Source organism: Nymphalis io, chromosome 25 (assembly GCF_905147045.1).
Source record: "Nymphalis io chromosome 25, ilAglIoxx1.1, whole genome shotgun sequence".
Taxonomy (NCBI): Eukaryota; Metazoa; Arthropoda; class Insecta; order Lepidoptera; family Nymphalidae; genus Nymphalis; species Nymphalis io.
In genome coordinates this window covers 2,514,657-2,527,213 of record NC_065912.1, presented here as the reverse complement: position 1 = coordinate 2,527,213, position 12,557 = coordinate 2,514,657, and the positions used below count along the sequence as shown (strand labels likewise).

General features: G+C 29.0%; 1 protein-coding gene across 2 annotated transcripts in view; it reads right to left on the bottom strand.

Moving 5' to 3' along the window:
- The window catches only part of LOC126778110 (mushroom body large-type Kenyon cell-specific protein 1), a 199,083-nt gene that overhangs the window by 34,527 nt on the left and 151,999 nt on the right, over positions 1 to 12,557 (bottom strand). For both annotated transcript variants that reach the window (XM_050501497.1, XM_050501498.1), the window contains one exon: positions 4,884 to 5,266. In XM_050501497.1, the coding sequence (XP_050357454.1) occupies positions 4,884 to 5,266 (383 nt within the window). The remainder of the gene's footprint in view (positions 1 to 4,883; positions 5,267 to 12,557) is intronic.

Sequence of the window (12,557 nt, the reverse complement as noted above, 5' to 3'; positions counted from 1 at the left end):
TTATTTATAAGGATTTTTTTTTAAATATCATTAATTGTTAATTTCACATCAATTCCGAATCAAGCTTCAGCAATGCTTCTATTAGAACTGACTTCTTTACTTCCCCGTGAAATGTCGACAACCGTCTTATCGTGATATACTATTTTGATGCGTGTATTCTTAAAATGTTATGATTATTACGCTCAATTTCGCGTATCGCTTTTTGACATTTCACGACCTTTTTCTGCGGTGAGTTTCGATTTTGCTCTTACGGAATAGCCCTAATGATTTGAGCCAAAAAAATAACAGAAAGTCAGTTTTTTACAAATAAATTTATATTTAAGGTTCTATTTATGTAGGTATAACTACATTTTTTTACATAATAACTTAATGTCTCAATCTACTAAAACAACAAAATAAGATGTATTAAAAAAAACTTAAGTGTTGCCATTAAATAAAAGTTCTTGAGTTCTAAACAATTCTGTGTAGCGGTAAAATGAATAATAACCGCCACTTTTAAAGAAAATAATTCGTATGTGAATGCATCGTGAGAAACAATGACAATGAGAACGAGTGATTCGGTTTTTTATTCACATTTTTGAACTAATTTATAAATTATAGCGTTATTTATATCTTTATTATTAATTTACGAGATGCACGATTTTTTTTCTTTTGAAGTCAAATTATATAAGTGTTGCCAGATTAAATAAAAAAAGCAAAACGTGTTTATTTTTTAATTACGCACGTAATAGTAGTTTTGTAGAGACATCTAGAATGTACCATCAAATGATCAGTCGTTTTGCCGCCAGCATTAATGTCGTGTTTCGGTTTGAAGGGTGAGTGAGCCAGTGTAATTACAGGCACAAGGGACATATCCTAAGTACCGGTGAGCGTCGTTTTAACTGTAGAAGTTAAACCTCTTTTAATTGTAATGTCCATGTATGTAATCTTTTAGCGTCATCTCCTCTCCCTTCTTACTATTCATAACAAATAATAACTTTGTAATGCAACGTAAAGTAAAAAAGTAAAGTCTATGTGTCCCACTGGTAAGCTAAGCTTCTCAATAATTTATATTTAAATTATAATATTCTGAAAGAAATCGCTAGTTTCTTTTTATTGCCTTTTTTAATACTAAAATATTTAAATAAATAAAATAAACAATCTTCGTTTCGAGTATTTAAATTCAAGAAAATATTCATATAGTAAACCTTATATATATATACTTATACATACTACAATGGCTACAAGTAAATATTAAATAATCCACTAAACTATTTTTTTTTTTTAAATCTGACGCTAAACTTACCGTCATCCAAAAAACGTTTATTAAGTAGGTAACGTTAGTAAAATTTCCTAGATGATGGTTGATATAAATAAAATTTTTACATTTGAATATATAATATATTATAATATTTCATATAACATTTTAGAAGACTAGAAGATGTCTAAAAGGTACATAAAATAAAATCTCTTCTCTATGGCCATAAAGGCATAGATCGCCTGATACATATCGATAATACTTCGATAAATAACTTACATATGAGAAACCAGATAAATAATACAATATCAAAAATCATTCGTGAAATTAGCTTAACTCGCTATAAAAACGACTAGCTCTTAAACCGACCTATATAAAGTTATACCTATATTTATATTATATGACTATGTATTTCATTTGAGAAAAAGAATAATTATCCAATATCTTGCCGGTTTATATCGATATTTTTTTAATTAAAAACTATTTATTTCATTAAAATAATAAGGTCTTATCTTCCTATATATGATAATATGTTAATTTATATCATAATATAAATAATACTAATACATACGATTTTTTTTAAAATTCGATATAGTTATGAAACATCACGATTCAAAAGTGCTTATAAGATCCTACTTGGTTAAGTAATTGAAATCAAAGTTATAATTAAAAATAAAATCAAACAAAATTGATCTTTGATATTAATAATAATATTATAAATGCGAAAGTCTGTCTGTGTGTCTTTACACTTTCATGGTTACAAGTGAACCGATTTTAATAAAATTAAACAATATTAAACACCAATGAGGCACCAATGAAACATAGGCTTTTATATACCTAACACGGATGAACTAATATACAATCAATTTATGATTACAAAGAGCAAGGATATTTTTGACTCATCATTTAAGATGACGTGATTTACACCTGCTCACTGAGAAATATTTAACGTCGATCTAATAGACAGCTATTGACAAAGGTGATCAATTACATGACTGAATAATTTTATATCTAGAATACTAGAATTCGATATACAGCATTATAATAATATACTTAGAAGTTTACTCGAATAACATTGTAATAAAAATCATATTTAATCCTTAACCTTTCTGTTTAATAGGTTTGTAGTTTACAATAAAGTATAATATGTACATGTAATAATTAATTTTGTTTAACTTAAATTAAAAAAAACTGTTTAACTTGTTTTTGATGAAAATCTCTTTAGATTTGACGAGCCGGTTGGCATGGTTGGTAGATACTTGCCTTTCACGCCAAAGGTTGTGGGTTCGATTCCCATCCAGGACAGACATTTGTGTGCATGAACATGTCTGTTTGTCTTGAGTCTGGGTATAATCTATATAAGTATGTATTTACAAAAGAAAAGTAGTATATGTAGTTTATCAGTTGTCTGGTTTCCATAGCTCAAGCTTTGTACAAGCTTAATTTGGGATCAGATGGCCGTGTGTGAAAAATGTCCTGATATTATTATATTATTATAGATATATAAATACCAGCAGTTGCAATTAGGCAAAGATCATTTAGGTTTTTTTTTTCTTGATTAAAATGTTAAATGTATTGATAAAAGCGGTATTCTTTCTGAAGAATTTTCTGTATTGTAAAAAAAACACCTCTTATAAGAAAACTGTTTAATTTTTTAATATGGCACTGTTGACATACGATTAAGTGGCGTCATATTTATTACACTTTTATACACGTTTTTCTTCGTAAATTTCAGAACTGATCCAATTATTTTCTCAATGGTGGAAGGCAAGCGATCTAGGGTAGCCACCCATTGCCTTTAGGAATCTACAGCGAATCGTTATCAGCTCGAAAATTCCCCTCTACTGATGAAGATAAGGTACAGCTACTTGGAGGAAGAGCTTTGTGCAAGTTAATCTGAGTAGGTATCCATCACACATTACCACCAAAGAGTAATTCTTAGTATGGTTGTGATCCGGTTTAAAGGGTGAGTGAGCCAGTTAGCTAAAGGCACCAGGGGACATAACATCTTATCTGGATGGCCCATTTGCCCGTCCGCCTACTTATTTTATTAGGAAAAGCTTATTCCAAGTTACTTCAGTAAAATTTGTGATGAAACCAACCTTCGTTTAGGATGGTATTTTGCATTGCGATTGCATTTGTTTTATCCACTGAATCAAAAGTAAAATAATTTAAAAAAGTAGATTAACAGCCTGTTAATGGCTCACTGCTGAACTAAGGCCTCCTTCCCTTTGTGAGGAGAATGTTTGGTTTGGTGGAACCATACATACAGTTTGTTAATTACTATACGAGAAAGGGAAACCGTAAGACAAATAAATAATATTCTAATATGTAAACTTCACTTGTATAATTTATAATAATGTTTTTAAATTTATAACTGCCATTTCAAACATAGATTGTGAAATTAAAAATACTAATTAATATTAAAAACGATTTAGCATTCTTGCACTCAATTTTGCGTCAATTTTTGAAATGTTATAAAATTATGGGTGATGAAATAAATAGCGAGTGGTACCACGATTGTCTGATTAAAGAGATAAATCGTATTATTGGCAAAATTATTTGTCTTAATATTTTCACTAACTTTTTCTAATCACAGATTATTATAAAATACAAAATAATGATCGTATATGATTTAATTTGAATTAAAATATTGTTACAATCATATTTTAATAAAAAAATATAAAATTATATCACCATTTTCGCATTAAATTTCGTTTAGAAAGAGAGAACTCATTTTTCAGTTAAATACTTATTTTCTCTTTCTGTCATTATTGATTTGACATTCAAAAGAAAAAGACAAAACATTTATATATATAAATATATAGTTTATAAGCAAGGCATTTAGTTATTTATATATTTAATTTTAATAAGTTTTAGTTTATATAGATAAATTCTCACATACATAAATTCTGAATAAATAAGTAATTCCTTGTTTTTTTTAATTATTCCAAGTTTGTATTAAGCTCTCAGTTCACATATAAATAAATATAGTTATATATAAATAAATGAAGTTGTCTGTTGATGCGCGATATATAAGTATATATATACAATTAACAAGTAATGTGTGCTGAGCGAAACATCTGGCAAATAATCACTTGAAATCCGGTTCTGGAAGAGTACAGTCAGCAGCTGACTCGGATAAATGTATTAATTATAAAAAAAAAGTATATTTTTATTTGTATATGTAAATGTTTTGCTATCATTAGTTATTATGTGTTTTTTTTGTAATTAATTAAAAAAAAAACTTTTTACAAAAAATTACGGCTATTGAGATACCAAGCCGCTTAAATAAAACTTAAAATACTTGTGTATATAAATGAAATATGTTATTTGATATAGTGTGAAAATTTAAAGGGGTTATTCTTAAAATCAAATTCTGAATATAGTTTTTTTTTTTATTTCTATAAAACAAATTTAAAGGCACTGACAATAAAGCTTAAGAAAGGTCACCACCGTCATCATCTGAATGATCTCAGAAGGTTCAACAAGTAATGCAAAGTCACAATACCTAGATAATTAAATGAAAAACTGTAACATCAATAAAAGCAGGTCGAATCATCAATCTGTCACGGGGCCCTCAACGCCGACCTAAATAAACTGATAATATCTATGGCATATTGCCAAATATAAGGGCGTTACTTACCGTCGCGCCGCCCGCCGCCCTCCCCTCCGCCTCACCCCTCTCCCCGTCCACGCAGAAGTAGCACCTCTCCGCCGGCTTCCAGTCTGCTGGTTCCTCTTGGACCTCCACTTTGGGTTGTGTGGCGGGCCTCTTTATCAAACTCTCCAGTATCGTCTCCGGCCGCCGGGGTTTCTCCTCTCCCTCCTCTTTGTCTAGCTTCTCCGGTCTCTCCGGGGCGTTGATCTGTTCGATCGTCTTGATCTTCAGCGCGGGAGGGGGGTCGGAGGCAGCAATGGAGTCTTCGTCGCTCGACTGTTCGCCCTCTATGCGCTTTGGTATTAATCCGTCTTGATATAGTTTCCATTTTCTGCGACCCATCAACTCCTCTGCCACCCGTTCTAGACCTGGAATAAGAAATTATTCTTATTGTTAAATAGAAACTAAAACATTTATTAATAATAATAAATTTTGGATTTTGTTACAAATCCTTTTCGAAACGAAAACGCTCACCACTGAAGACGTTATTAATATAAATCGAATTTAAATAATTTATTTTAATTAATATTCATAAATAATCACATTTCCATTATTAATTTGATTTCAAGGATTTTATGTTGAAATATTTAAAAATATAATTAATATTCCATTCATGAAAAACTGTCTTCTAAATTTAAATAACAAAGCGATAAATTGAAATTATTTATTATTGAATCAAGTGACAGCGAAAACTGTCTCTGACGAAAATGTCGTCGAACTCAATCGTCATAAATTATTGTTTTCGTCCGTCATATAATATAATTATCGAATATTAATTGTCGATATTTAATGTCCACGATAAATGTGCATGTGTTGATTGCTATTTGAGCATGTGTGAGTGTTCAAACTTATTCTATTTTTGAATTATTCTATATCTAAAATTTGAAATATGAAATAAAATGCATGTTCTTTTTAATTAAAATAGAATTTATTGTGTAATTTGAAAATGTTTACAATTGAATAAGTAAAAATTTGAAATTGTATTTTAAAAATAAGATAATTTTATAAACAAACTCACTGAAACTGTACTAATGAATAGTTCCGAATTTAATATAATTTTGTATGTGTGTGTGTGTCTGTGTGTTATTAAACAGAATAAGTCAGCGTGTCTACGTGTGAGTGAGCGATAGTGGTTCGACGGCCAAGGCTGGTATTACTAAAATTTATTTTTCTGCCGATATCGATTGTCAAGCGAATGATGAATGGTATCAGAGTTCATTGTATTGATGTTTCGTTTACCCAACGCTATTTATATAACAGTTTATTTGTTCGATTATAACTGAATTAAAGTTGATATTAATGTCAGGATATATCAATTTAGGCAGAAATGAGGTATAAAAATGTCAAAGCCTGACCTTACTTGAGTGCCTAAACTTGCTTTATAACAAAATTTTATCAAATTCGTTTCAGTCGTTTAGCCGTAACACAGAGACAAAGTAACTTTTGAATTTATAATATTAAGATAGATTAAGCAGTTAGCTTAATAAAAAAAATGGTACGAATTTAGCAAATATATAAGAGTATTACTTTGTGATATATATTGATATTGTTAATGAAAAATGTTGTTTGTTTGTTTAGATTCCACGTCTTAAACTAAAGTAATAATTGAAATTAAATAAAGTAAAAACGAATGCTATTTACTAGGTTTCAATTGAACGTAATATTATACATATATAAAATAATTAAACATGACTTATCTTTATAATAAGATTATTAATGCTAGTGTTTTAGTAATTATTAATTAATAATTCAATTGTGATAAAAACACAATCTATTAAAATCAACGTCTAATTAACATACTAAGATGTATATTATATATGTCGAAAAAAACAAAAACATACTATGAAAAAAAAAACGGCACACGCGTAACAGTAGCGCCGGGGAACTGAGCGTGAAGTCCGGTGATTAAGACCAACAGAAACAAACACAAACATTCAATAATTCAAGAGTAAAAAACGACCACAGAATATATCTCCATATTCCACTAGTTATGCTGATCGTCCATCACTATATAGCACAACAAAGCGCTATGTCCAGCGATTTTTATGTGAAATGTCTATTGAAACGCTTTTGAGGACCGCCTCGCTATCTTATGCTAATCAATCAAATAATATATAAAAAAAAATTTTTTTTATAAAGCGATAAATATATAGATTTTGTTTTTAAATCGTTAATAAATAATAAAGTATATTACATAACATAAGACAAAAAAAGCGTGGATATTTATTGATTTTCAGGTAGAATATATAATAATTAAATTATATTTAAATAATATAAATATGTAATTTATGAGGATGAGAGTAACTTATGAGTTTTCGGTAGAATCAATCCGAAAAGCTACCAGCTTTGTACGTTTTGATTTAAAGCGCTGTACAGCCACTGAATTATCAGCCTAAGTCAATACCATTTAGAAATCACATGGAAAACCAATGACCGCTGATGTTCGTATCGGCATTAAATCATTCGTATTAACATAAAATATCGCGCAAAAAACGGCAAACGTTAAATAATCAACTACCTTTTCAAATGAATACATTTAAACTGTAAATTTGAACGCACTTTTTATCTCTATTTAAAAAAAAGAAAAATAATCCTTTGACGTGCAAACGTCAAAAGAAATTTGGATCACTTTTTTTTAAAAGCAATTTCGTAGTTATTTTCGTATTGAAACAGATTTCGAGTAAAAGTTCACACAAAAAAGCGTATGCTTATTTATAGACATATTTTTTTTAATTTATTTTCAATTTAGTTATAATTTTAATTATTTTACAAGTAAAAAAAAATTACTAAGTTTAATGAAAAGTTTATAACCTCGTGGTCAATGAAGAAGGTCGTGAGGAAACCTGCATGAACATTTGTCACGTGTATATCAAACATCCCAGGCTGGAAATGTGTGGTCGAAATAACTTTAAAACTTTGAGAGGAGAACCTTTGCCCAGCGATGGGACGCAATTATCCGATAATCATTAATATTACCATCGACTGCAGGTTCATACTAGAACAGATTCACGCTCTGTACCCAACACAACGGTTTAAAGTAGCAACTCAAACGTTGTGCGAATTCATAGAATACGAGCAGAAATAGACTTGATGGTAGGGCAAGTCCACCTGGGTAGGTACCACTCACTCATCATATATTCTACCAAACTGCAATACTTTGAATTGTGTTACGATTTGAAGGGCGAGTGAGCCAGTGTCTACAGACACAAGGGACATAACATCTTCATTCTCCAGGTTGGTGGCGCATTGCCGATATAAGGTAGTTTGTGTTAATGTTTCTTACAGCGCCAAACTCTATGGGCGGTGGTGACAACTTGTAATACTATCTGCTCATCCACTATTATACATAAATACACAGAACAGGCACAGGCAGGAAATCTGCCGGAATTTGTTATACATAAGTTTTTTTTTTTTTTTTAATTATTTTTCATCATCATTGCTTGATCTAATCTAACCTAATCGCTTAATAAGATAAATATATAATTAATGTATATTATATACAAATGATAATCATAAACGAAACGTGTATTTGACCTTTATTATATTATTATATAAAGATGAGCTTACTTATTATGTAATGGTAATACATTATATAATGACTTTTACTCGCATCAGCGTGATCTTAGATTTCTTATCGTAGTAGTGATTGATTGTAAAATAAAATATATTTATAGATAATTATAATTGTATATTTCAATTAAACGAAGACAAAAAATATTGTCTTGGACTAGAACTTTAAACGGGTTTTTTGAATCGAGCATGTGTATTTTTTTATTTCTCAGTTTTATAAATTTAAATTTATATATTAATTCACTTCGTTTTTTTTTTTTCAAATTGTAATAATTTTGATTTTGCATCGAAGGTAGAAAAATGATTTTGTTCTTGTTATTAATGAGAAATAAATTATTTAAGCTATAATATTTATTTCGCTTATTTAATTTCACTTTGTGAACAAAAATCGCCTTAAACGATTAAGTTATGCGGAATATGGTCAGTGTTTTTAAGATTAATTCGAATAAGCAAAATAATATAAACGCTATGTTGAAATGTAATAAAATCATTGATAGTAATAGTTCGTTTAGGATCTATATTTTATTACCCAATAAATTTTTCGTTAAGACTTAATTGATATTTAATTTTTTTTCCAAACAAGTAAGTAAAGTTCATAAATTTATTCGTTTGGATTATAAGTTTAATCGACTTTAATATTAGTGTTTCGACTTTTTATTTCATTTTTCAGACAAAAAACTTTTTATTTTTCGAACATATTAAATTGTTTAAAATTGGAATATTAAATATCGAATTACATTTTTTATTAATCAACGTAGTTTTTTTATGTCGTAAGTACACGCGAGTGTTGTCGTGTGTACAGCTCGTTGATATTATAAAAAAAAATAACGAATTTTGGTTTTATAGTTTTGGATAATTTTATAAAATTAAGATACTTTTTTAAGCATTCGTGTTATTTTAAAGTTATAATAATTTTTAATAAAGCTCTTCTATTCGTTCATTAATATTTATTTTAAGATTATATTAATTGCTGTTTTCTGTATAATTTTTTTGGAACACATATTATTTAAGCCGATGTATGAACCTAATATCTACATTTTGCTGAGTTTCAGTTAAATTATTGAAACAAAAAGTTAATATATAATGTTGGAAATTACGATTTGTGATGATGATAAAGACGCTAAGATGCCAATTGAATAGTTCGAGAACCACAAACCTTGGAAACTAAGATGTTATGTCCCTAGTGCCTGTAGACACTGGCTCACTCACCCTTCACTACTAAGCATTGCTGCTTAATAGATTATCTGATGGTCTCACTAGGTGCTACCAAGTACAATTTATAATAAAGCTGTTAACTTTGACATTCAAATATTGCGAATAACAATGACCGGTGTCTAATTGAATTATAATGACCGTAAAGTTAATAATTTGTACCGTTACCATATAATTAAAATAACGAATCGCTTTTTGCTAAGCATTTTTATTACTAACTCCACAAACTGAAATGCTAAATCATTTTTATAACATAATATATCATATATGTTTCATATAGGCCCCTTGTTGCCTGGGGGCCTAGTTTTTTAGAAAATATAACACAAAGTTTAGCTGCGAAGTTTTATTGATTATAGGAAGTACATAAACAGTAAGGTCACTAAATATGTTTAACATATTATTAAAAGTGTTTCTTTGTTTTTTTTGTATTATATAATGTATATCAGCGTAAATCGTCTCGATGTCGTGTCGTGGTCGTATGTATTTAAACGGTCTATAGAGCCAACTGGGCGTTACAATGCGACACTGACGAATTAGTATCACAATTAATTATTAAGATATAAATCTTTATCGTTTCATGTTAAATGTTATTTTTTTTATTAATGCATTCATTTTATATATTTTATTATATAATGCAACGTATTTTTATTATTTAAAATACATAATGTCGGTTATAATGTAATTTTTGTGTTTAGCGTTTGTTGATAGAATTATTCATGAGGGATTTTTTTCGTGTTTAATGTGGTGTTCAATGACTTCGAATTACTTTGAAGTAATATTTATACAATAAATTAAGAATATTTGTAAAAAGTTTTTAATCTATATTCAAGTTATCTGTACTGTGTGATAACATATTACAGTACAAAAAAATATCTATGGTTATTTTTTTTATTGAGATTATATTGTATCATTTATGATTTGTGTAGAATCAAATGATACTCATAAAGTTTCCTTCAAAGTAACACGCCATTACGATGATGTTGAGCTTCCTGAATGATTACAGAAACTGACAAATCAGGACATACTATTAGTGCAAGTACAAGTCTCATAATGATGGGATGGCAATCCAACACGACCGGAAATAGTTCAGCCGCAAGATGGCGTAACGTGCTGAGCGTTTTCTTTCTCAACACTAAAACTCGATATATTTTTAATTGTTCCAAACCCGGATAGTAATCATGGCATCGAAATCTGCTTTATAAACTTGCTTATATACCAACACAGCAATTTATTTATCTAAGTAAAGTGAAGTATACATCATAAACATTTAACTTTACGACAGTGTGTCCCACGAAGTTATAACTACTCATAATTAAAAAAAATCTTTTAACATTATCAAACAAAAACGAATTCTATTACTTCGTAAATAAGTAAAATAATCAAATGACCATGACTAGAAAGCATATTCCCTATAATTTCCATTTTCATAGAATTTTGTGCCAAGACAGTAATCAACGAGCTTGGCCAACTGAAGCGGTACCTCCAACAATTAAGAGTCAACGGCCTGCCAAGCTTGGCGTAATAAAAAAATAATTATCTATACGGAGTATTATTGTGTTAACGTATGGATTTTTATTTTTGTTTATTGTTTTTTGTAATTTGAAATTTTGATTTGGCTTATATTTGGATTTCCTTTCGTGCTATAATGTGAATGCCGCCTTATTGTCCATGTTGTTATTGCCTGTAATTGAGGTACCACTTCTCATTGTCTTTATTTTGTCAATTGTGTGCTTTCATGTATTTATGTGTGTGTACCTTGTTAGTGATAAATAAAAAAAAAACATGAATACACAATACAATAGACTTCATAATTTTTTAACTTAAACTTATTTCGATAATAAATTGTATTGGAAGTGAAATTCTAATTATTTATTTTTTTTAGACGGTTGTTGTATTTAAAACTTGAGGAAATGTAATATTAATTTATATGTTTCAAAATAATTATTTTCCCACGATTACATCTGATTTTTTTTACTGACAACACTGAAGCTCGTCAATACCAACCAAAAAAAAAGAAAATCGTTTGACAAACAGAAGAGAAGTTACTGAACTGTTCTTTGCCTTTTTAATTATCAACTAAAATCTTGGACAATAACATATATTGTATCAGTTTTATTGACATATATATTTATATTTATTTAAATTAAGATATATTTTTTTAAAATATCCTGGTACATTTTTCACATACGGACATTTGATCCCAAATTAAGCTTGTACAGAGCTTGTGCTATGGAAACCAGACTACTGATATACTACATATACCATTTTTCTTTTGTAAATACAAACTTATATAGATAATTACACCCAGACTCAGAACAAACAGACATGTTCATGCAAACAAATATCTGTACTGGGTGGAAATCGAACCCACAACCTTCGGCTTGAAAGGCAAGCATCCACCAACCTATTAGATTAGTAATAAGTTTGTCATTTACAATCAGAAAATATAATATTAGCAGAAAATATAATATTTTACATGGAAATACTCGTACTTTTTATCGTATATATCAATCGTTTTCTTTCTACGTACTACTCATCAATTTTGTTCGGGTTATATCGAAGCTGTCTTCTTCTTTCGATTGTCAAATCAATGATGTCAGAAAGAGATAAAACAGTGTTTAACTAAATACACGCTAAACGTTTATAATGCTTTATATTTTAATATAACATATTGCTGAAATAAAATTAACAGCCATTTATCAATTGCAATATAAGTTAACGATTAATTAAAGTGTAACAAAAAGCGACTTTTATTTACTTAGTCCAAAGCGTACAATGTAATAGTTTATGATACAGCGGCTGCGATCAAGTTCTGCCGCGCTTTAAGTGGTAAATTTTAATGTACCACCAATTACTATTTAATGACCACAATATGGT